This window comes from Ambystoma mexicanum, chromosome 3q, assembly GCF_040938575.1.
Source record: "Ambystoma mexicanum isolate Mex_15411 chromosome 3q, UKY_AmexF1_1, whole genome shotgun sequence".
Taxonomy (NCBI): Eukaryota; Metazoa; Chordata; class Amphibia; order Caudata; family Ambystomatidae; genus Ambystoma; species Ambystoma mexicanum.
In genome coordinates, this window is record NC_090926.1 from 64,831,690 (window position 1) to 64,854,304 (window position 22,615).

The window sequence follows — 22,615 nt, forward strand, 5'->3', positions numbered from 1 at the left end:
ATGATGCAGCCACACCCCCTCATCTTTGACATCTCAGCATCCGACACTTCTATCTGAGATGTATAGGCTTCAGTGTCCTATTAACCGCAGCCTTTCCGGTTTTCAATACGAATTTTGGAAGAAAACCAGCTCAAACACAGTTTGTGGCTTTTCCTCATCTCTTTCAGGACCAGTAATGTGTTTGATCCTGTAGGTGCCCATTCATATTCCAGCTAAGCATGACAAACACATAATTAGGCAGTCTTTATTGGTTGTAGCTTTTCCTTTATTCTTTCAGGACCTGTTATTTGCTCCATTTCTCAGGTGTCTACTCATATTCCAGCACAGCATGTTTAATACATTAGGTAGATCACACTTCTTTGGCGCGCATTACATTAGCCATCTTGGCATGACGCGCATTGTTTTCGCTTCATGCTCGTTGCTTTGTCCGGTCGCTTCATGTGCTTCGCACGCTGTGAGGCTCCAAGTCCGGTTTCCGTTTCTCATGGCCTTCTTTGCCTAGTTGGGTGTGTCATACCACAACCACTTGTGATTGGCTGCACATTGTAAGCCAATAGTTACGGAGGTGTGTCAGCCTTGTCAACGTGAGGATTTCCATACGCCTACGCGTCTCCTCCCCCTCGAGGCGTCACCACGCTGCCAGCCCCAACATAAGCTATTCTGCAGCCGAGGCCTCTCTGCCAGACGCATGCAGGCACTTCCCCTGTCAACATCGGTACAGACTATAATTCTTTGTCCGTCCGTACTCACGGTAAGCTTTTAAGTCCGTAATGCTTTTTCATTACGATACGATTTCATTTTCACTCTAACGGGTTCAATTATCAACTTTCTCTCTGTGCATGCATTTTCTTTATAAACTTGATGCATGAAGCTGACGAGCGCCTTTTTATTACGATACTATTTCACTCTATTTCACTTTCATCACTCCAAAGGGGCCATTAATCAACATTGTTCTTGTGCATGCATCCCGTTTTCACTAACTCATGCACCCCATGTACGTTTGAATATGATGCATGATTTTGATGAGCTCTTCAACACAGATGCTCTTTATTAATTTTTTTTAATTCAGCCATTTCAAGTTTCTTAAACCTGACATTAATCATGGGGTTTTCTCTGTTCTGTTTCCTCCGTATGTTTTTTCTTCGTTTCTTCTGCTTTTCTTGTGCAGATTAGGTATTCATTACCGAATTATTGTCCCTTTATTGGACATCAATTTGCCAGCGACTCGTGGCAGTTCTTCTTCCTTTGTTCCGAAGTTTGTTATCTAGATACTGGCTTTGATTTGTCTATGTCTATGTCTGTTGCCATTATGTGAGAATTCAACGGACCTTCACATTCAGGTACAATTTTTGTAATCCTTTTCTCTTTCCCCCTTTTCTGCCTCTAATACTTACTATGGCAGTTTCTGCAAGCATTTTACATTTCTGAGCGCTAATTTTTACAATCATTTGACTTCTAGTGATGACTTACCTCAATTCCTGCTGCATCACGCTTCACCCTGAGGTTGAACTTTGCGTCTAGAAATTCTGCCCTTGATGAATTCCACCCACATTTATTTTGGGTAAGGTTACTCTCTTAGGTAGACCCTAATCAGTAGTCTGTTTTATTCCACAATTGTTTGGCCTGAGTAGTTAGGGCCCCTATACTTGATATACCCAGGTCATGGGTACAAGTCGTGCCTCCCGAGCCCTGCCATCGTGTAAATTACGGCCAAAACCTGAGAAAATCGTCCGTGTAGGCCCCTTCCCTCGCCAGTATCCCGCTTCCTGACTCCTTCTCCCAGCCCTCCCCTGTGCCCGCCCACCTCCCCTGATTGGCCACTGTGTGTTAGGCCCTCGAGCCTAGCTTCGGCTGCACAGGCCTGCCCCTTCTTTTCCATCACCACTGCAGGTGCAGGTGAGTGCCTCCCGAGCCCTGCCATCGTGTAAATTACGGCCAAAACCTGAGAAAATCGTCCGTGTAGGCCCCTTCCCTCGCCAGTATCCCGCTTCCTGACTCCTTCTCCCAGCCCTCCCCTGTGCCCGCCCACCTCCCCTGATTGGCCACTGTGTGTTAGGCCCTCGAGCCTAGCTTCCGCTGCACAGGCCTGCCCCTTCTTTTCCATCACCACTGCAGGTGCAGGTGAGTGCCTCCCGAGCCCTGCCATCGTGTAAATTACGGCCAAAACCTGAGAAAATCGTCCGTGTAGGCCCCTTCCCTCGCCAGTATCCCGCTTCCTGACTCCTTCTCCCAGCCCTCCCCTGTGCCCGCCCACCTCCCCTGATTGGCCACTGTGTGTTAGGCCCTCGAGCCTAGCTTCGGCTGCACAGGCCTGCCCCTTCTTTTCCATCACCACTGCAGGTGCAGGTGAGTGCCTCCCGAGCCCTGCCATCGTGTAAATTACGGCCAAAACCTGAGAAAATCGTCCGTGTAGGCCCCTTCCCTCGCCAGTATCCCGCTTCCTGACTCCTTCTCCCAGCCCTCCCCTGTGCCCGCCCACCTCCCCTGATTGGCCACTGTGTGTTAGGCCCTCGAGCCTAGCTTCGGCTGCACAGGCCTGCCCCTTCTTTTCCATCTCCACTGCAGGTGCAGGTGAGTGCCTCCCGAGCCCTGCCATCGTGTAAATTACGGCCAAAACCTGAGGAAATCGTCCGTGTAGGCCCCTTCCCTCGCGATTGGCCAGCAGGCCGTGTGTTTCCCATCTAGTGTACCACTTGATCCACCAAGGCCCCATTTCAGCAGAGATCCCTTGCGGTGAGTGTTACCTGAACTTGCAGGCCATTGTGATATATATTTAGAGCCATCCGCCTGGCTTTATCCCCAACACCCCCTGTTTTCGCTCCCCAGCCCGTGCCCACTCCCTGCTTCCTGGTCCCTCCAACCCCACCTCTTGTCCCGCCCCCGTGCACCGATTGGTCCCTGCACCATCCTACCTTGGCCATTAACGACCCTCCCAGGGCAGCCCTCTGCCCGGGCAGCCCCTAGGCTAAGGACCACGAGGCAAAGGACGGCTCCTACGGTGGCGGCTCCAGATCGTATCCGCAGGAGATGCAAGAAGCCAACAATAAGTAAGTGTGGCAAGGACGGGGCAGAAGCAATTACTTCTCGCCATACTACCCTAGTAGTTGAATTAGAAGTGTTCCCAATTGCATTCAGAAACTGCGCCCAATAGCCTCTCTGAGAAAAGTTGAATTAGAAGTGTTCCCAATTGCATTCAGAAACTGCGCCCAGTAGCCTCCCTGTGAAAAGTTGAATTAGAAGTGTTCCCAATTGCATTCAGAAACTGCGCCCAGTAGCCTCCCTGTGAAAAGTTGAATTAGAAGTGTTCCCAATTGCATTCAGAAACTGCGCCCAGTAGCCTCCCTGTGAAAAGTTGAATTAGAAGTGTTCCCAATTGCATTCAGAAACTGCGCCCAGTAGCCTCCCTGTGAAAAGTTGAATTAGAAGTGTTCCCAATTGCATTCAGAAACTGCGCCCAATAGCCTCTCTGAGAAAAGTTGAATTAGAAGTGTTCCCAATTGCATTCAGAAACTGCGCCCAGTAGCCTCCCTGTGAAAAGTTGAATTAGAAGTGTTCCCAATTGCATTCAGAAACTGCGCCCAATAACCTCTCTGAGAAAAGTTGAATTAGAAGTGTTCCCAATTGCATTCAGAAACTGCGCCCAGTAGCCTCCCTGTGAAAAGTTGAATTAGAAGTGTTCCCAATTGCATTCAGAAACTGCGCCCAGTAGCCTCCCTGTGAAAAGTTGAATTAGAAGTGTTCCCAATTGCATTCAGAAACTGCGCCCAGTAGCCTCCCTGTGAAAAGTTGAATTAGAAGTGTTCCCAATTGCATTCAGAAACTGCGCCCAGTAGCCTCCCTGTGAAAAGTTGAATTAGAAGTGTTCCCAATTGCATTCAGAAACTGCGCCCAATAGCCTCTCTGAGAAAAGTTGAATTAGAAGTGTTCCCAATTGCATTCAGAAACTGCGCCCAGTAGCCTCCCTGTGAAAAGTTGAATTAGAAGTGTTCCCAATTGCATTCAGAAACTGCGCCCAATAGCCTCTCTGAGAAAAGTTGAATTAGAAGTGTTCCCAATTGCATTCAGAAACTGCGCCCAGTAGCCTCCCTGTGAAAAGTTGAATTAGAAGTGTTCCCAATTGCATTCAGAAACTGCGCCCAGTAGCCTCCCTGTGAAAAGTTGAATTAGAAGTGTTCCCAATTGCATTCAGAAACTGCGCCCAATAGCCTCTCTGAGAAAAGTTGAATTAGAAGTGTTCCCAATTGCATTCAGAAACGGCGCCCAATAGCCTCCCTGAGAAAAGTTGAATTAGAAGTGTTCCCAATTGCATTCAGAAACTGCGCCCAATAGCCTCTCTGAGAAAAGTTGAATTAGAAGTGTTCCCAATTGCATTCAGAAACTGCGCCCAATAGCCTCTCTGAGAAAAGTTGAATTAGAAGTGTTCCCAATTGCATTCGGAAACTGCGCCCAATAGCCTCTCTGAGAAAAATTGAATCTGATGTGTAAATGATTGCCTTTTGAAGCTGCGCCCAATAGCCTCCCTGAGAAAAGTTGAATTAGAAGTGCTCCCAATTGCATTCAGAAACTGAGCCCAACAGCCTCTCTGAGAAAAGTTGAATTAGAAGTGTTCCCAATTGCATTCAGAAACTACGCCCAACAGCCTCTCTGAGAAAAGTTGAATCTGATGTGCAAATGATTGCTTTTTGAAACTGCGCCCAATAGCCTCCCCGTGAAAAGTTGAATTAGAAGTGTTCCCAATTGCTTTCAGAAACTGCGCCCAACAGCCTCTCCGAGAAAAGTTGAATCCGATGTGTACATGATTACATTTTGAAGTTGCGCCCAACAGCCTCTCTGAGAAAAGTTGAATCTGATCTGTAAATGATTGCTTTTTGAAGCTACGCCCAGTAGCCTCCCTGTGAAAAGTTGAATTAGAAGTGTTCCCAATTGCATTCAGAAACTGCGCCCAGTAGCCTCCCTGTGAAAAGTTGAATTAGAAGTGTTCCCAATTGCATTCAGAAACTGCGCCCAATAGCCTCTCTGAGAAAAGTTGAATTAGAAGTGTTCCCAATTGCATTCAGAAACGGCGCCCAATAGCCTCTCTGAGAAAAGTTGAATTAGAAGTGTTCCCAATTGCATTCAGAAACTGCGCCCAATAGCCTCTCTGAGAAAAGTTGAATTAGAAGTGTTCCCAATTGCATTCAGAAACTGCGCCCAATAGCCTCTCTGAGAAAAGTTGAATTAGAAGTGTTCCCAATTGCATTCAGAAACTGCGCCCAATAGCCTCTCTGAGAAAAGTTGAAACTGATGTGTAAATGATTGCCTTTTGAAGCTGCGCCCAATAGCCTCCCTGAGAAAAGTTGAATTAGAAGTGTTCCCGATTGCATTCAGAAACTGCACCCAACAGCCTCTCTGAGAAAAGTTGAATTAGAAGTGTTCCCAATTGCATTCAGAAACTACGCCCAACAGCCTCTCTGAGAAAAGTTGAATCTGATGTGTAAATGATTGCTTTTTGAAGCTGCGCCCAATAGCCTCCCTGAGAAAAGTTGAATCTAGAAGTCTTCCCAATTGCATTCAGAAACTGCGCCCAATAGCCTCTCTGAGAAAAGTTGAATCTGATGTGTACATGATTACATTTTTGAAACTGCGCCCAATAGCCTCCCCGTGAAAAGTTGAATTAGAAGTGTTCCCAATTGCTTTCAGAAACTGCGCCCAACAGCCTCTCTGAGAAAAGTTGAATCCGATGTGTACATGATTACATTTTGAAGTTGCGCCCAACAGCCTCTCTGAGAAAAGTTGAATCTGATCTGTAAATGATTGCTTTTTGAAGCTACGCCCAATAGCCTCTCTGAGAAAAGTTGAATCTGATGTATACATGATTACATTTTGAAGTTGCGCCCATTAACCTCTCTGAGAAAAGCTGAATTTGATGAGTTCATGATTGCATTTGAAGTTACGCCCAATAGCCTCTCTGAGAAAGTTGAATCTGATGTGTACATGATTGCATTTAGAAGTTGCGCCCAATAGCCTCTCTGAGAATTGCTGAATTTAGAAGCGTACACGATTGCTCTTAGAAGTTACGCCCAATAGCCTCTCTAAGAAAGTTGAATTAGAAGTGTCATAATTGCACCCAGACATTTTTCCCAACTGCATTTGAAGCTGAACCCAATAACCTCTCTGAGAAAGATTGAATCTGACGTGTACATGATTGCATTTTGAAGTCGTGCCCAATAGCCTCCCTGGGAAAAGTTGTATTAGAAGTGTTCCTAACTGCATCTACAAGTGCTCCCAATTGCATCTAGAATCTGCGCCCAATAGCCTCTCTGAGAAAAGCTGAATTAGAAGTATACATAATTGCATTTAGAAGTTGCGCCCAAATAGCCTGTCTGAAAAAGTTAAACTATAAATGTCCTAACTGCATCTACAAGTGCATTTAAAATCTGCGCCCAATCGCCTCTCTGAGAAAGTTGAACTTGGAAGTGTACATAATTGCATTTAGTAGTTGCGTCCAATAACCTGTCTGAAAAAGTTGAATTATATGTATCCCTAACTGCATCTACAAGTGTTCCCAATCGCATCTTGAAGCTGCGCACAATAACCCCTCTAAGAAAAGTTCAACTTAGAAGTGTACATGATTTCATTTAGAAGTTGCGCCCAATAGCCTCTCTGAGAAAGTTGAATCTAGAAGTGTACATGATTGCTTTCAGAAGTTGCGCCCATTAGCCTCTGTGAGAAAAGCTGAATCTAGAAGTGTTCTAAACTGCATTTAGAAACTGCGCCCAATAGCCTCTCTGAGAAAAGTTGAATCTAGACGTGTACATGATTGCTTTTAGAAGTTGCGCCCAATAACCTCTCTAAGAAAAGTTGAATTTAGAAGTGTACACGATTGCTTTTAGAAGTTGCACCCAATAGCCTCTCTAAGAAAGTTGCATTAGAAGGTCCTAACTGCACCTAGATGTCTCTCGCAATCGCATCTTGAAACTGCGCCCAATAGCCTCTCTGAGAAAAGTTGAATTAGAAGTGTTCCTAATTGCACCCTGAAGTTTCTCCCAATTGCATTTAAAAGTTGTGCCCAATAGCCTCTCTGGGAAAAGTTGAATTAGAAGTGTTCCTAACTGCATCTAGAAGTGTTCCAAACTACATTTATAAACTGCGCCCATTAGCCTCTATGATAAGTGGAAATTAGAAGTGTACCTGACTGCACTTAGAAGTTGCGCCCAATAGCCTGAAAAAGTTGAATTTGAAGTAATCCCAATTACATCTAGAAGCTGCTCCCAACAGCTCTCTAAGAAAAGTTGCATTAGAAGTATTCCCAATTGTATCCAGAAAGCACCAAATAAGTCGTCGATCAGTTGAACCCGAAAGTCTCCCAAAAAAGCGTTAATCATCAACCCTTGAACTACAATCAGAAACCCTCCTAAATCAACCCAAAGCTCGCACCGATCATGAGTGCAGTCACTCCCCCCACTCCTGTCAGAAATGACTCCCGTAGACCACCTCCATTCTCCGATCCGCCTTCCCTCCCGCCCCCCCCTTCCCATATCAGCCCACCCTCGTCCGCAATCCTTGCCACCACCCTCTCCAAACACCAAGCCAGGGGTGCACGATGGCGAGCAACACACCCTAAGACCACGCATCCCATGAACCCCACCGCCGACCTGCCAGCAGTGCCCACTGTGCCCACTCCCGCCCTCCTTACTATCGTATCTAGCACACCCGACCCTCCATTCGCCCAACTCCCTCCTTGCCCCCATACCCCTACCACTTTCACCGGCCGACTGCACCATTTCCCATCCCTAAAAACTGCACGCCTTGCACTAGCAAGAACCGAAGCCGCTTCCCTCTCCCCCTCTGACCCCCCTACCCTCTTTCACACACCAGTTGCAGCAAAGAAACTAAAGAGGAAACGTTCCTGGTCCCCCTCAACCTCTCAGCTCTCGTCGCCTCCCCTATCTCGACCCTGCACCTCTCTCCCACACTCTCCTCCTTCCCCCGTGGCCTCTCCTTTCCTGAAACCCCTCTCCCTCGATTTCTCCCCGACTGCAACTGAAACTCCCAACCGCCCACCCCCCTTCCTCAAATCCCCCACCCTGAACCCGATCAACCTATCACAAGCAACCACCCAACCACGCCCGAAGCCTAAATACTTCTTTGCTCGCCCACTTTTCCCTAGCATCACCAACCTTAACCCCCTCCCTCCAGCCTCTCCGCCCCCCCCCACCCAAGCACCAAACCCAACCCTGCCTGCAGATGTAAACTGTATCCTTTTTAACGCGCGATCTGTAGCTAAAAACAGACACTGCATCTTTGACTTCCTCACCTCTGTCAAACCGGACCTAGTTTTCATCACTGAAACCTGGTTCTCTGATGACTTCGGCCCAATCGCTAATGAAGCCTTTCCACCTGACTATTGCCTCATCCCACTGAACCGTCCATCCAGAGGAGGGGGGATAGCATTCGTCTTCAAATCTCACTTCCGTGCCACAATCATGGACAACCAAACCTCCATTCCATCCTGTGAATCGCTCCTCGTTAAACTATCCCTCTCCCCGTCGCTCTCACACAGCTTCCTAATAATCTACAGGCCTCCTGGCTACGATAGACATTTCGCAAACAACCTTTGTGACTCCATCGCCTCCCTCCAAATCAATCATCCCAACCTCACCCTCCTTGGAGACTTCAACATATGGCTCGACAACCCCACCAACCCTATGACCCACGCCCTGGTTGACGGTCTAGATGCAATTAACCTCCAACCCCACATAAACGGCCCGACTCACTTTAAAGGACACACTCTCGATGCCATCTTTAGCTCCAATACCCTGATTCACCTAAAACCCCCCACCCCGATCATCTGGTCCGATCATTTTATACTCTCGTTCACCATCCACTCTCCCAGCCCCCTTCCCATACGCACATCTAAGCCTCCGAACCTACGCAAGTGCTGGAAAAAACTAAAAATCACCCCAGACCTAGCCAAGGCACTCCTCCAGTCTCGACCACCTACCTACCGTCCCCACAACCATCTAACGCCTGAAGCCTTTGACTCATGGCTCAATGCATCTCTGACACGACTCACTCCCCTGTGCAAACCATCATCCCGCCTTGGCCCTTTTCCCAGATGGTTCACTCCTGAGTTAAAAACCACTAAACAGTATTACAAATACCTTGAACGCAATTGGCGGAAAGAGAAAACCCAAGAGAGCAAGACCACCTTGGCCCGACAATTGTATCAGTACAAGGCCGAAATCCGGAAAGCAAAAAAAGCCCACTACAACACCCGAATCCTAAACTCCAAAAACCCAAGCAAAGAACTCCACAAAATCATCTCAGAATTCACCAATCCAGCTTGTAACACAACCATCCCGACCCCGTCACAATCACTGTGTGATTCACTCTCCCTCCACTTTTACACCACGGCTATTGAAAGGACTAAAACTCTAAACACCAAATTGGCTCTCCTACAACCAACTGACACTCCACCGCCCGCACCGGCCAGCCCCTCACCTGCGACCTCAACGCAACCAACGTTCGAATCCTTTAGTCCATTATCACCAGAGCAATTTCTCAAACTTCTATCTGCCCGCAAACCATCTGGATCACCACTAGACCCTTGCCCAGCCAAAACTCTTAAAGGAATTTTTGCCTCCACCTGCGCAGGGGAGCACGCAAGATCTATCATAAACGACTCCCTTTCCTCCGGTATATTTCCCGAGGCATTCAAAATGGTATACGTCAAACCTCTAATAAAAAAATCTTCGCTCGACCCTCTCGAGGTCAAAAACTACCGCCCAATCTCAAACACCAGGTTCCTTGCCAAACTCATTGACCGAACCGTCTACTCCCAACTAAATGCCTTTGTCGAAGCCAATAACCTCCTAGACCCTGCTCAATCAGGTTTCAGATCACGTCACGGAACCGAAACCACCCTAACGTCGATCTGGGATGACCTCAAAATGACAGCAGACGCCGCAGGATGCGCAGCACTAATCCTCCTTGACCTATCCGCTGCCTTTGACACGATCAATCACTCAATCCTCCTAGACCGCCTCCACTCCCTAGGAATCCGTGGAACCGCTCTTAAATGGATAGCCTCTTTCCTCAAAGACAGGCACCAAATAACTACACTCTCCGGCTTTACCTCCCAAGCTCGACCAGTCGACACGGGAGTCCCTCAAGGAGCATGTCTATCTGCCCTGCTGTTCAATCTCTACCTGACCACCCTCCCGCCAATAATTCGCTCACACAACATCATATGTTACAACTACGCCGACGACACCCAACTAATCATAAAATTCCTGAACTCGAAACCCAACTCCCGACCCGACCTGGCAGCCTGCCTCCTTAACATTGACCGCTGGATGACCCAAAGCCACCTCCTCCTAAACCCCGCCAAAACAGAAATCATGGTGTGCGGCAACTCCGATCTTCTTCCGCACCCTCTTCCCTGGCCACCCGCCATGGGCAACTCACCGACACCCTCCAACACAGTGAAAAATCTTGGATGCACCCTAGACTCCGGCCTAACACTCTCGCGCCAAGTCAATAATGTCTCAAAATCCTGCCACTACCACCTTAAAACCCTCAGGCGCATCTTTCCATACCTCTCATTTCCGAACAGAGTCTCTGCCGTCCAATCAATCGTTATATCCAGACTGGACTACGGAAACCCCCTATACCTCGGAATCCATGCCTACCAGCTGAATAAACTCCAAAGAGCACAAAACGCGGCAGCCAAAATGCTACTTGCGCTAGGTCCAAGAGACCACGTATCCCCAGCCCTCAAGACACTGCACTGGCTTCCAGTAGCCCGTAGGGTGGCTTTCAAAACCTTATGCCTCACCCATCGAGCACTGCATAAAACTGGACCTCAATATCTTCAAGAAAAACTAATACCATATCATCCCTCTCGCACCCTAAGATCAAGCTCAGCCGGCCTCCTAACTATTCCTAAGACAAACTCAATCAGGATAGGCGGAACATCATTCTCAGCCCAAGCTCCAACCCTGTGGAACTCGCTCCCACCCCACATCCGCCTAACTGAGGACTTAACGTCCTTCCGCAAACTACTGAAAACCTGGCTCTTCCCCTAAAACCAACCGGCTTCCAAACTAGCACCATCACACCGACCTATCGAGGGGAAGAGTGTTGAGGGCGGATGTGTGTTGAGGGCGGATGTGTGTTGAGGGCGGATGTGTGTTGAGGGCGGATGTGTGTTGAGGGAGGATGAGTGTTGAGGACGGATGAGTGTTGAGGACGGATGAGTGTTGAGGACGGATGAGTGTTGAGGACGGATGAATGTCGAGGGCGGATGAGTGTTGAGGGTGGATGAATGTTGAGAACGAATGAGCGTTGAGAGCGGATGAGTGTTGAGAGCGGATGAGTGTTGGGAGCGGACGAGTGTTGAGAGCGGATGAGTGCTGAGGGCGGACGAGTGTGGAGGGCGGACGAGTGTGGAGGGCGGACGAGTGTTGAGGGCGGACGAGTGTTGAGGGCGAATGCCTGTTGAGGGCGCATGAGTGTTGAGGGCGCATGAGTATTGAGGGCGCATGAGTATTGAGGACGGATGAATGTGGAGGACGGCCGGGTGTGGAGGGCGGCCGGGTGTGGAGGGCGGCCGGGTGTGGAGGGCAGCCGGGTGTGGAGGGCGGCCGGGTGTAGAGGGCGGCCGGGTGTGGAGGGCGGCCGGGTGTGCAGGGCGGCCGGGTGTAGAGAGCGGCCTGGTGTGGAGGGCGGCCGGGTGTAGTGAGTGAAGACATCAGTGGAGAGAGGAGACGTGTGTGGAGAGAAGACGTGTGTGGAATGAAGACGTGTGTGGAATGAAGACGTGTATGGCGAGAGGACGTGTTGTGGCGAGAGGACGCGTTGTGACGAGAGGACGTGTGTGGCGAGAAGACGTGTGTGGCGAGAGGACGTGTGTGGCGAGAGGACGTGTGTGGCGAGAGGACGTGTGTGGCGACAGGACGTGTGTGGCAAGAGGACGTGTGTGGCGAGAGGACATGTGTGGCGAGAGGACATGTGTGGCGAGAGGACATGGGTGGCGAGAGGACGTGGGTGGCGAGAGGACGTGGGTGGCGAGAGGACGTGGGTGGCGAGAAGACATGTGGTGGCAAAAGGACGTGTTGTGGCGAGAGGACGTGTTGTGGCGAGAGGACGTATGTGGCGAGAGGACGTATGTGCCGAGAGGACGTGTGTGGCGTGAGGACGTGTGTGGCGAAAAGACATGTGTAGCGAGAGGACGTGTATGGCGAGAGGACGGGTGGAGGGCCGACGAATGTGCATGGATCCTTTAAAAAGATCATACCTCATATCACACCCCACGCTTACTCTCTCCTTACACCACCACCCAACTAGAACACAGAGATACTATGACACCATTCGGTATAACTGTTCTCATATCAACATCTGACGCTGCTCACTCCACATCACTCTATGTAAGCACTGCTGGTCTCGCACCCCCAGCCAGGCGTTCTCCTCAGGCCTTACGCTGCCACTCTCGGTCTGGATAATTTCCTGCCAGATTCGAACACATACTCCAGACCTCTCAGCCACCACACCTACCGCTATGAAGCAGCTTCCACAGGAATTCTCGCACCAGCTGCACACATACCAGATGCGCACTCGCACCTATTGGACCCTCTCTCCTCCCTCTACTGACAAGAACTTCGGTTCCCAAGGGCGTTCAACCTACCAGCGCCTTCAGACCATACCAATGGTATATAAGGCGCTATATAAGTGCAAAATAACATAACATAACATAACATGTGTTTGAGAGACATACAGCAAGCCCCAGTGTCATTTTTGTGTTTTATTTATCATTCTATGTACATATTTATATATGATGGATTGTTCTGTCTGCTTCCCCGTAGGGATTACCATCAGTTACTCAGCCCCGAGGAAGGCGGTTCTCTAAAGAGGCCTTACAGGTGGCCCGCTGAAACGTAACAGTGGTCTCATTTTGTTGAAATTTATTTCTTTGTCTGTTTTTCACGACATCCTTTTTTGTTTGAGACCTCGACTTCTGCACTAGAACAAAGTAAAATGTTTACGTAGGCAGACCTGTATTATGTATTGAAAATATTTCTGCACAATTGGCAGAATTGCACTACCAAGAAGTTGTACTTGGTTGTCTTTATGCACTTGTTTTAGGCACATTTAAGCATTTGTTTTAAGCACAACATTTCAAGCATATGGTGCATTCTTATGGCAAACTAGGACATTGACCAAAAAAGCTGACTTTTTGTTTTGTCTTCATGCATCCGTTGCAAATACTCCTACCACATTCTTGTTAAAGGTATAGGAGGATGTGTATTGGTTATATGTATTCACTTTTGTGTAAAAAAAAATAAAATGTAACACATTTTTATCAATAAGTTGTGTGGGATTTGATTTTACATTGCTTTGTGTCTCTCTTGGACAGTCCGGGAGGTTTCAAGTTAGGATATCCATTTGTTGGATACTAAGGTAACTAATTTAGTAGCTTTTCTTTGAATTGACTTCTTACACCTTGTGTACTTTTTGTGTGAAATAATTTGATACCCCCTCACTAGCTGTACCACATTTGGGGCAACCCCCTTTTCATGTTCATGACACCTCTTCTCCTGGCAAACCAGGTTCAATCTAGTTTATACAAATGTTTTATAAAAACCATAGTAAGTTTTTAATGGATCTTTACTTTAAATAATAGGACCTCTTATAACTGCAACACTCTGTTCGTTAAGAGCTAAAGAAAAAGAAGTACTGTGCCCTGTGGAGGACCAACACCACGAAAGAAGGACTGGGATGTATTGCTCGCCACGTAAGTAAGAAGTACATAAACTGAAACCTGACAATGTAGTAACATATTCCATACTCGGCCACCATATACACACACAGACATGATGTTGTTTATTCACCAAATGACCCACGCAAGCACACCAGACACATGTAAAATAAATGCACATATACCCTGCAAATGTCAGCAAGCTCTGACAGACGTTGTCCTCCACTTCCATCACTTGTGCCCCCATCACAAACATCTCAGATTTGACATTCTGTGTTGAGTACTAGTCAACTCCTTCCAGGGTCCCACACATGTTGCTGTCTGGTGGATTTCAAAGACTAACGTCAAGAGATTTCGAGAACCAGCAAAGAACACCATCCCAGCGCTCCTTTTCCCAAAATGAGAACCCACTGCCTCCGGACACAACCAAACCAACCTTAAGACCAACCACCGTTCCTCCTCCATCTTTTTGCCACCCCTCCCCCCCACACCCCCATTACCTGCTAAACCGTATGGGCACAGTGCTTGAAGCTGTCAAGGTGTGATCAGCCATCTAAATTTCATCATCCTCCAAATCTGAATATGTAAATATGATGCATCGATGTGTACATATCACATTTAAGCCATGCCGATGTAACAACCCTGTCGTTCTGGGTTCCGAAAATCCTTTGCAGCGAGTCAGAAATGTGACAGCGGAAAGGGAAAGTGTGTGTTTATTCCACTGACCTGAAGGGATGAGTTATTGTGTGCACTGTTTACCTTTGTACAAATTGGACAGAAAGGCAGTGACTGTCCTGTGGGTACTGACGAGAGTCAGGCTGGGTTTTAGATTGCATGACTATGCTTTCTTGTTCACAGGACTTCTGATTAAATAGAGGTAGTTTGGTAAATTGATAATGGGAGATTTCTTACTGGAAAGGGTGTGTGTGTGCCCTACATAACATGAATTCCATTAAATAGATGGTACAGTGCTGTTAGCGTGTTATGTCACCACTGCTAACTTGAAAATGCTGAATACAAAAATACTGAATTGGGGAATGCAATTTCTCTGCAATTATATGTGGGAGGAGGGAAAAAGGGGGGTTAGGCTTATAAAAAATGTAAAGAGAGTATGGGGGTCTCACCCTGCATATAATTTACGGGGAAATGTTCAGGAGAAAAATTGCAGTTTTCGGCATTTAAAGTTCGCAGTTATCACAGAGATCTGAGGTTAGTTTCCTATGGGTGAGGTAATCATTAGACTTTTCCAGAGCCATTAGAAAACTGGTTTAAATCAGCCATGTGTACATTTACCCATCATTATAAAATGTGGGAGTGCTGCATGTGTGGGAGTTAGGGGTGCTTGTATGCGTTTGTGGGTGGATAAAAAGACCAGACTTCAGTACGCAGCATTTGTGCCTATTGGGAAATAGAGTACAGAGCAAGAGTTACCTGTAGTTAGGATTGTGGCAGGTTGCTTTGGTTTTGAACTCCCTTAAAACAAACTCCCTTTATCCAGGGTTTGGCCCGTCATACTCGTTCATCGCACATGCCATGCAGGACTTCCAACCAGACCCTGCCAAAGTGTGAAGAGCTATTGGTCTGACATTTTTCTCTCGGGAGGATAGCTCAGGGGCAACGTGCTTGCCTTGGAAGCAAGATGACAGAGCAGGACTGGTTCCATCCCCGGGTCCATGCTTAAAAACCTCTGGGTTTTAAGCACATTATAAATAACCTATCATATCAAACCTCTGGTTGTGAAATTGTAACAAGTGGACCTTCAGTGGACAGAAGATTCATGACCAAGACGGATAGGACTCTGGACGAACATTAGATAGGTTCAGAAATTGGCTACGCCTCAAGGTTAGCCTTTTCAGTGCCCTTAAGCATATATGTCCAAACATTATTTCTTATTTGACCCTATGTAAATATATATCTTTTGGGATGTGGAGCAGTTATATTCCCCCTCTCTTGGAATCCCAAAAGGTATGTGTTTGCCCGCATGTTCTTGGCCCTGGGGTGGGAGCTCCGAAACGTTTATCACCATGCAGATTCAGTGAAAGATTGTATGTTGTGCTCTTAATTGGGACTATGTACTGGGTCTTAGTGTGCATTTTTAGATCGAGGGATTTACTATGGGTCAGGAGGCATTGAAGAAATGTAGGTACAACTCTGGGACAATGTATTATGAAGTACAAATGGGAGCCTGATCTCTTGAATTAATTTGTTAGGAAGAGCCAAAGCAAATGTATCAAGCGAGGAACCGAAGAATACTGAGAGCATGGATAACTGCCCTAATGAAGTGAGGAAATGGGACGGGTGGGGAATCAGACTGTTGGTGGCCAAACCCACTGTAAATCGAGGTAATCGATAATTGCAGGATACCCCTTCAAAAAAAGAAAAATGTTTGCATCTGAGAGGTGTCCAGTGTTTACTGGTAATGCACATGTTGTTATGGTTTGAAAGTGTTTTTTTGCAAATGCAAGCAGAAAAGTGATTTAAAATGCCTATATACTCTTTAACAGAAGAATTATAGTCAGATAAATGTATAATGTAGTTGACTTAAAATGGAAATTAGTGACATAACGATTTCTGTGTTTGCTGTGAAGATGCATCGATGGTCGACCGTGAGGTGGTGTTCAAGATACGCAAGGAGGAGCCACCATATCCGGCCCGTCTTCAGGGTTCAGAAGGACAGGAAATAAATGGTGGTCCCAACACAGGTGAGAAATAAAGATGAACATATCTGATAACCGTATAAATCCCTACAGGGCCGGCTATCTAGCAGCGCAGCACGCCACGTACACACCATCAGTAGTGCAAGAGCGGCAAATATCTTTCTTAACTACCAATTCTGGCCTAGTTAATGGCTGCGTTAATCCCAAGTATATGGAATGGGCCGGGGCTCAGTACATGTGTTTACCTACAAACGTGATATGTGCTATGAAATGGTCCACTCTTTCTTTAAAAGCAGGACACTGTATTCACACATCTGCCCTACAAAGGGTTAAATCACAGACTTTTACTATATTCTTATCTTTCACCTGAATATTTTCAATGTTTAAACCTATAATGATTTTATGATAAACATAACCATGTTTCTTGCTTCACAGGACTCCCATTCCTCAATTTTGACAATCATTTGAGGAAAGAGGAAAAGCCAACGTCCGTTCTTCTTGATTGTCTGGGTGCAGAAATCCCTGAAAATATCAGTGACCCCAACTTAGGTAAATGACGTGCACTTCAGATTTTGATTGGGCGCAGGCTTGTCAGGAATCAGCAGGTTTCATCTGTTACTTTTACATTTAGAAAATGTGCGATAGCTCCTGGTTTCAGATTGAGCCCACACATTAACTGGAAATGACACGGGAGGATCAGTCCTGACATGTTGCCTTCATTGCCTGCTTTATTTCTCACCTCCGTGCCTTTCTTGCAAGGAGAAGGGACGCTTTCTGTACATTATTTTCAGCCTTCCATCACTGGTTGTGCCCTGTTAATTTATGTGTGTTTTGTGATTGGACTTCTCTCACCACCACTGTAGCGTCTAATACATTGAGCAAATCCCTGCCCCAACGACGGCTTAAAGACATTTCAGAAACTGATATGTGTAGTGTGCAAGCTCTTTATTTGATACACTCATAATGAGACCTGTTCATTTACTTGTATATATCCTCATTGTATTCCAACATCCTGCAAAAGTGTACTCTGCTATGACCAATAGTCTGACAGTCAATTGTGCTGTATGCTTTAATGTTACAAGCTGTATTTCTTTTGACATAGCAGGACATGAGGTAGTTTCTTTCCTCATAAAAGATGAGCAAGAGACCTCTTGCATGGCCCCGGAGGACGCCAAGAGAATGGCAAGGATCAGCAATCCTGCAGGTGAGTAAAGCACCCTAAGCTCCATTATGCCAATAGAATAGCATGTTTTATGGGCATCACAGCTCTCGCGTCCTCACCAATCGCTATGTTTGACATCATATCACCCCAATTGTTTAGCAATGATCTATCCTCCTCAATAAACCCTGTTTACAGATCCGTGCATCCCCAAACCGAGCAGACTTCAAAACTATCCCATCAGGCTGCTTCTAAGTAGTCAGTTATTTAATATACTGCCAGATTGAATTTCCATGCTGGAAGGGTACGGTTCTGCTTTTGGACTCCTAGCACAATTTTTCTTGAAGGTCCCTGCAGTCTTGTGATAGTGCAGATGTACTCTGGTACAGACGTATATAGCTATAGCATGGAAGAAAAGTACAGTGATGGATTTGGGTGGGGGGAAGTATGAGGCATTGATTTGGAGGTGTCTGGAGTGATATTGTGTATAGTGCGTATTGTTGAATTCTTCCTGTTTCTAAGGGCTTTTGCCAATGGGCATTACTGTTACCAGTAAATGGAATTCTCTGTCCTCAATAGGAGGATGAAAGTTGTTCCTGTTAGGATTCAGATTTGTAAATAACAGTAAGAGTGGAGTGCTTCACTCACTGAGTGCTCTTACCCACTTTGGCCCTGCCGCAGCAGCAACCTTTCTTCTATTTCTAAAAATGTAGGATCCTGTGATATACTGGGGAGGGGGCTGTGAAGAGTTCTCGCCACATGCAGGCAGCACTTGGAGCTTTTCAGGCATTCTTCTTAGTGCATTGGGTGGTTGTTCCAGACATACGCAAGTGTCATGACCTTTTGACACCCGGTCTTTTGTACTCTTTAGGAATCAATCGTCACACACATTTACAAAAACTTTCACATTAATTTTTCCAAGTAAGTTCCGGCATTACTAATGGTGTGTACCACACTGTAACCACCCTCGGCTCCCACCTTCCAGGCACTAATGTGAACTTAGTAACTACTGGTAGAAAGGACGAGTTACTTAAAGAAAAAGCTGGAATACCCTAACACAATAGGACCCCATACCTTATTTAAAGTAGGTTAAGGCACCAACGGGTTAATTGCTAATCCAGTGTATACTGAATGTATGCAAATTGTGATAAAGTGGTAGGGTATTAACAATAGCACTTACAATAAATAACAAGAATGAGCATCTCATCTTTGCCCTAAAGGACTGTGGAATTGCGAATTGGATTAGGAGAAAGCAAGTTGAGAGTCTGTACTCTTTTGATGTGAGAGCATGTCTGTGCAGGCACCAACCTTACTATAGTTAATAACACCAACATAAACCTGCTAATCCACGTTCCAGGAAGAGCTGGAAAAAGCAAAAGTCGAGCCCATGCACACTTATTCTGGTCTTTTGAGATTAGATCCAAGTACTTTAAAGAGTGGATAGTGGAGTTAGAAATGAGCTCTAGGACAAATGGAAGACAAAGCCAAAGATTGATGATGCTACATTGGCATGCACACTGTTACTGTAAACCCTGGCTAACAAATCATGAAGCCGAGATGAACAGGTAACACTAGATGATTGTAGCAGAGACGAGTCAACACATGTTCATACAGTGCGAGGCAAAGGAAGCCTAATACTGGTGATCAATTTTGTGGGAAAAAATGTATTTTGCATCACTGTTGATAAAGTGCAGTGTTTATATGTAAGCCAGAGATGACACTTCGTTCACGCTTATGCACCATTTCCTCTACCTTTGTGTAATTGGCCACCATCCAATGCATTAGGTATTTACATACACAATAGTCCAGGGACACTAGTTTAAGAGGGTCAACATAAACTGAAATCGGATGTCTAGGTCATAAGAACTTTCCTTAGACTCTATTTTCAGCACACTCACAGAGATGAAGTTGAACAGCATTTGAGGCACGAGGAAACAGTTTCTAAGCATTAACCATGTATGATACATCTTTTCATATGAAGGGCAGTCTCTTTGCGGTACTTTCTTTATCAGTCTTATTGACCACTAGCAGAATGGCTACAACACCACTGCCCTGTAATCCAGCATGGATTCAACACTTAAAACAGTTCTCGCACAATAGAAAAGCTTTTCCACAATCTGATTCTGTGATGGAGACCCCACCCACTTACCATGTCATTAAAACTAGTAGGACTGTATTAGTTGGTGGAGGACTGGCTGGTACCATTGGATGATGCATGCGGTCTGGCTGGGGTACCCCACGATACGAGGACATTTAGCCTCTGGTGGGTTTGTGCACCATTCCATATATTACTGTGGAACAGAAGGATTGGTATTGGAGGATCTGGGTTCTAACGGTGTTCTCCCAAGAGCACGATCACAAAAGAACATACACATAAGGGTACCAACTGCATTACCCCTCTGCATCACTCTCACTTTCAGGGGGCTCCCTACACACCCTCACATATTGACATTCCCTCGTGGACCCGCTATTGGTGCAGAGGCTGCTATGCACAGCCCAACGTGTCACACATCTGTGGCATCCTAAAAGGCGATGTTCTGCTTGCGCCGTTTGTGAGTGACACCCTTTGTTAGGTAAGATTTTAACCTTAGTGCTAGATCCACCTCACTGAAAACCCCAGAACTTTTTGCTGGACTAGTAGATTATTTTGCCTTATACCTCAGTGAGTGGGAAACTTTTTCCACACTGACAGATTCTTTTACTCTTTTTAAGGGTGTTATTTTGGAGACTCTCAATAGTGTCCTTTAATTTGATCCTCTTTCACAACTTTTGGTATATACCGTTTTGTTGTTACAGGGTTGGCCTTTGGGCTCCCATGTTACTTTCTCTGGCTAACCTTGTGAGAACTACAGTTCCCAAAGGTAGAAAGGATATTTCTATCCCTTCCACATTTTGGGGCATTGGAGGGTGCGAGAGAGAAATGCAACCCTGGCACTGGGTTGGGTACAACTAAGACAGACAAAAAGTGATCACAATCTGTAAAACACTTGCGTCTCCCGCACACCTATTGCAACTGGATACCAGTCCATTTTTTTTTTAATCTAAAGGAGATGTCACAAGAATGGCCCCTAGGGGAACAACAGTTTAGTTTTAGATACATTTTTCAAGAAAATACTTCTACGCCACTTTCAAGTAGAAAAATATATATATTTATATGCATGTCCGACGGGGACAAATTGCAGAAGAAAAAATGAATTACATACATAAAATAACAACACAACAATCTTTGCGTGCTCTATACATTTCGGGATGATTCCCTTCCTCAGGAGCAGTTAGTCTTGCATTTGTCTGCTATTATTTCTAATCTTCAATTAAGAAATCTACAATTTGAACATATAAATCCAATTTAGTACAGTGTAGTCGAACATATTCATTAGTCACACATTTTGTAATACTCATTTCAAGTTCCCTCATGATTAATTCTGTAATTATTTACCTGGTAGATATGTCACCCAGCAGTCCAAGTTATTTGGGAGCAATTTCTAAGAGTAAGGATACACAGGAGTGTATCCCCAGTGAGGTCCTGTAGAAAAATTATGAAACCCTATTTGTGGAGTCTGCATGGTTAATATGCCAAAGTCATAAATGACAGTTGAAATAAAAGGTCTTCATACCTTGGCCAGATAATGCATAAGCCAGCTCCAATTTTTTTTTTTTTGAAAAATCTTTATTGGTTTTTCGAAACATATAGCAAACAGCGCATTGGCAAAGCGGTGTAGTATGTGTAATAACAAAACATCAACCTTAACATTCCCTCCCCACCCATTCCACCCCCCTCCCCTCGAGACCGCAGTTTAAGCCTCAGTCCTCAATAGGCTTGCATGCCGAGCAGGGACTGCCAGGACTGTTTGGTGTGCTGTCTGGTGTTGCTGAACGGAGAAGCGGCTCCGTCAGCTCTACCCAGCGGAGAAGATCTGCACTGGAGTCCAGTTTTTGTACCAGGATAGCCACTTCCCAAGCCGCCGTCTCCGCGGCGACCCATCTCTTGAGGTCGTACCACCAAAGGGCCTCGCTAGGCCCCCCTGCACTCTTCCAGCCCATGGCTATGCGCCTTTTTGCTGTTATATAAATCAAGTCCAGGAGTCTATTTAGGGGCTTGTTCTTGGTGCTTCGCCTGTATGTCCCCAGTATGCAAGCTGCAGGTTCATGAATTTCAACTTCAATCCCAGCCAGCGCCACCCTATCTTTCACCCGGGTCCAAAACCTCAGGACCGCGGGGCAGCTCCAGAACATATGGGTCATTCCTGCTTGCGGCGCATGGCACTTGGGGCATGTCTGTGGCGAGGCCCCTTTGAACTTTGATATGGCGTCAGGTGTAAGGTAGGCTCTGTTTGTGATGTATAGCTGTATTAATTGGAGGCGAGCGTTCCTGGAGGTCTTTTTATGGTAGTGGGTAATCCTCTCCCATGTGTTGTCCTCAAATACAAGGCCCATTTCGCTCTCCCATCTCTTTTTGCATTTTAGTTCTTTCGTTGTCGTTGCTAGTAATAGGGCCTCGTATATTCTGGAGGTTTCGTGGCCTCCCTCGGCAGTGTCTAGCAGTGTTTCGATGGTTTCGTTCTCGGTAAATTGATTGTCTACCTCAGGCCATCTCTTCTTTAAGGCCAGTGTTACTGCCCCGTGGAGCAAGAACTGCCCGATGGGCAGGCCCGTCGACTCGCAGAGGTCGGGAAATGTCAAAAGTTTGTGTTCTTGCATGAGGTCGCCCAGTGTTGCCACTCCATAAGGCTCCCACACCGAGCGAGTTTCGGTGTGCCCCCAAGAGGGTGTCGCCATGACTGCAGCGATGGGGATCTGTGGGGAGTAAGGGTCTCTCAGTCCCACAGCCTTGCAGGCCCGCTTCCAGAGTTGAGTTCCCAGCTTGGCCAGGTATGGGTGACGTTGTGGCGCCCCTTTCTCGACCCATAACAAGTCTCTAAGTAGCAGTAGCGGCAGAGCCGGCTGGAGAAGTCTGGTGTCAGTGGTGGTTTCATCTGCCATCCAGTGCGTTACGTGTTTCAATTGGCTGGCCAGGTAATATAGTTCGAAATTAGGGACTTTCAGTCCGCCCCTCTCGTAGGG

The 22,615-nt window shown here is 46.4% G+C and overlaps 1 protein-coding gene across 6 annotated transcripts in view; it reads left to right on the top strand.

Annotated features, from left to right (window-relative positions):
* The window catches only part of LOC138582123 (zinc finger protein with KRAB and SCAN domains 1-like), a 98,206-nt gene that overhangs the window by 61,574 nt on the left and 14,017 nt on the right, over positions 1–22,615 (top strand). For 2 of the 6 annotated variants that reach the window (XM_069653120.1, XM_069653119.1), the window contains 4 exons: positions 13,698–13,774; positions 16,327–16,440; positions 16,831–16,944; positions 17,498–17,599. In XM_069653120.1, the coding sequence (XP_069509221.1) occupies positions 13,698–13,774; positions 16,327–16,440; positions 16,831–16,944; positions 17,498–17,599 (407 nt within the window). Of the gene's footprint in view, positions 1–13,663; positions 13,775–15,698; positions 16,081–16,326; positions 16,441–16,830; positions 16,945–17,497; positions 17,600–22,615 lie in introns of those variants that run through there. The other 4 variants (XM_069653117.1, XM_069653115.1, XM_069653116.1 and 1 more) reach the window with 3 other exon arrangements.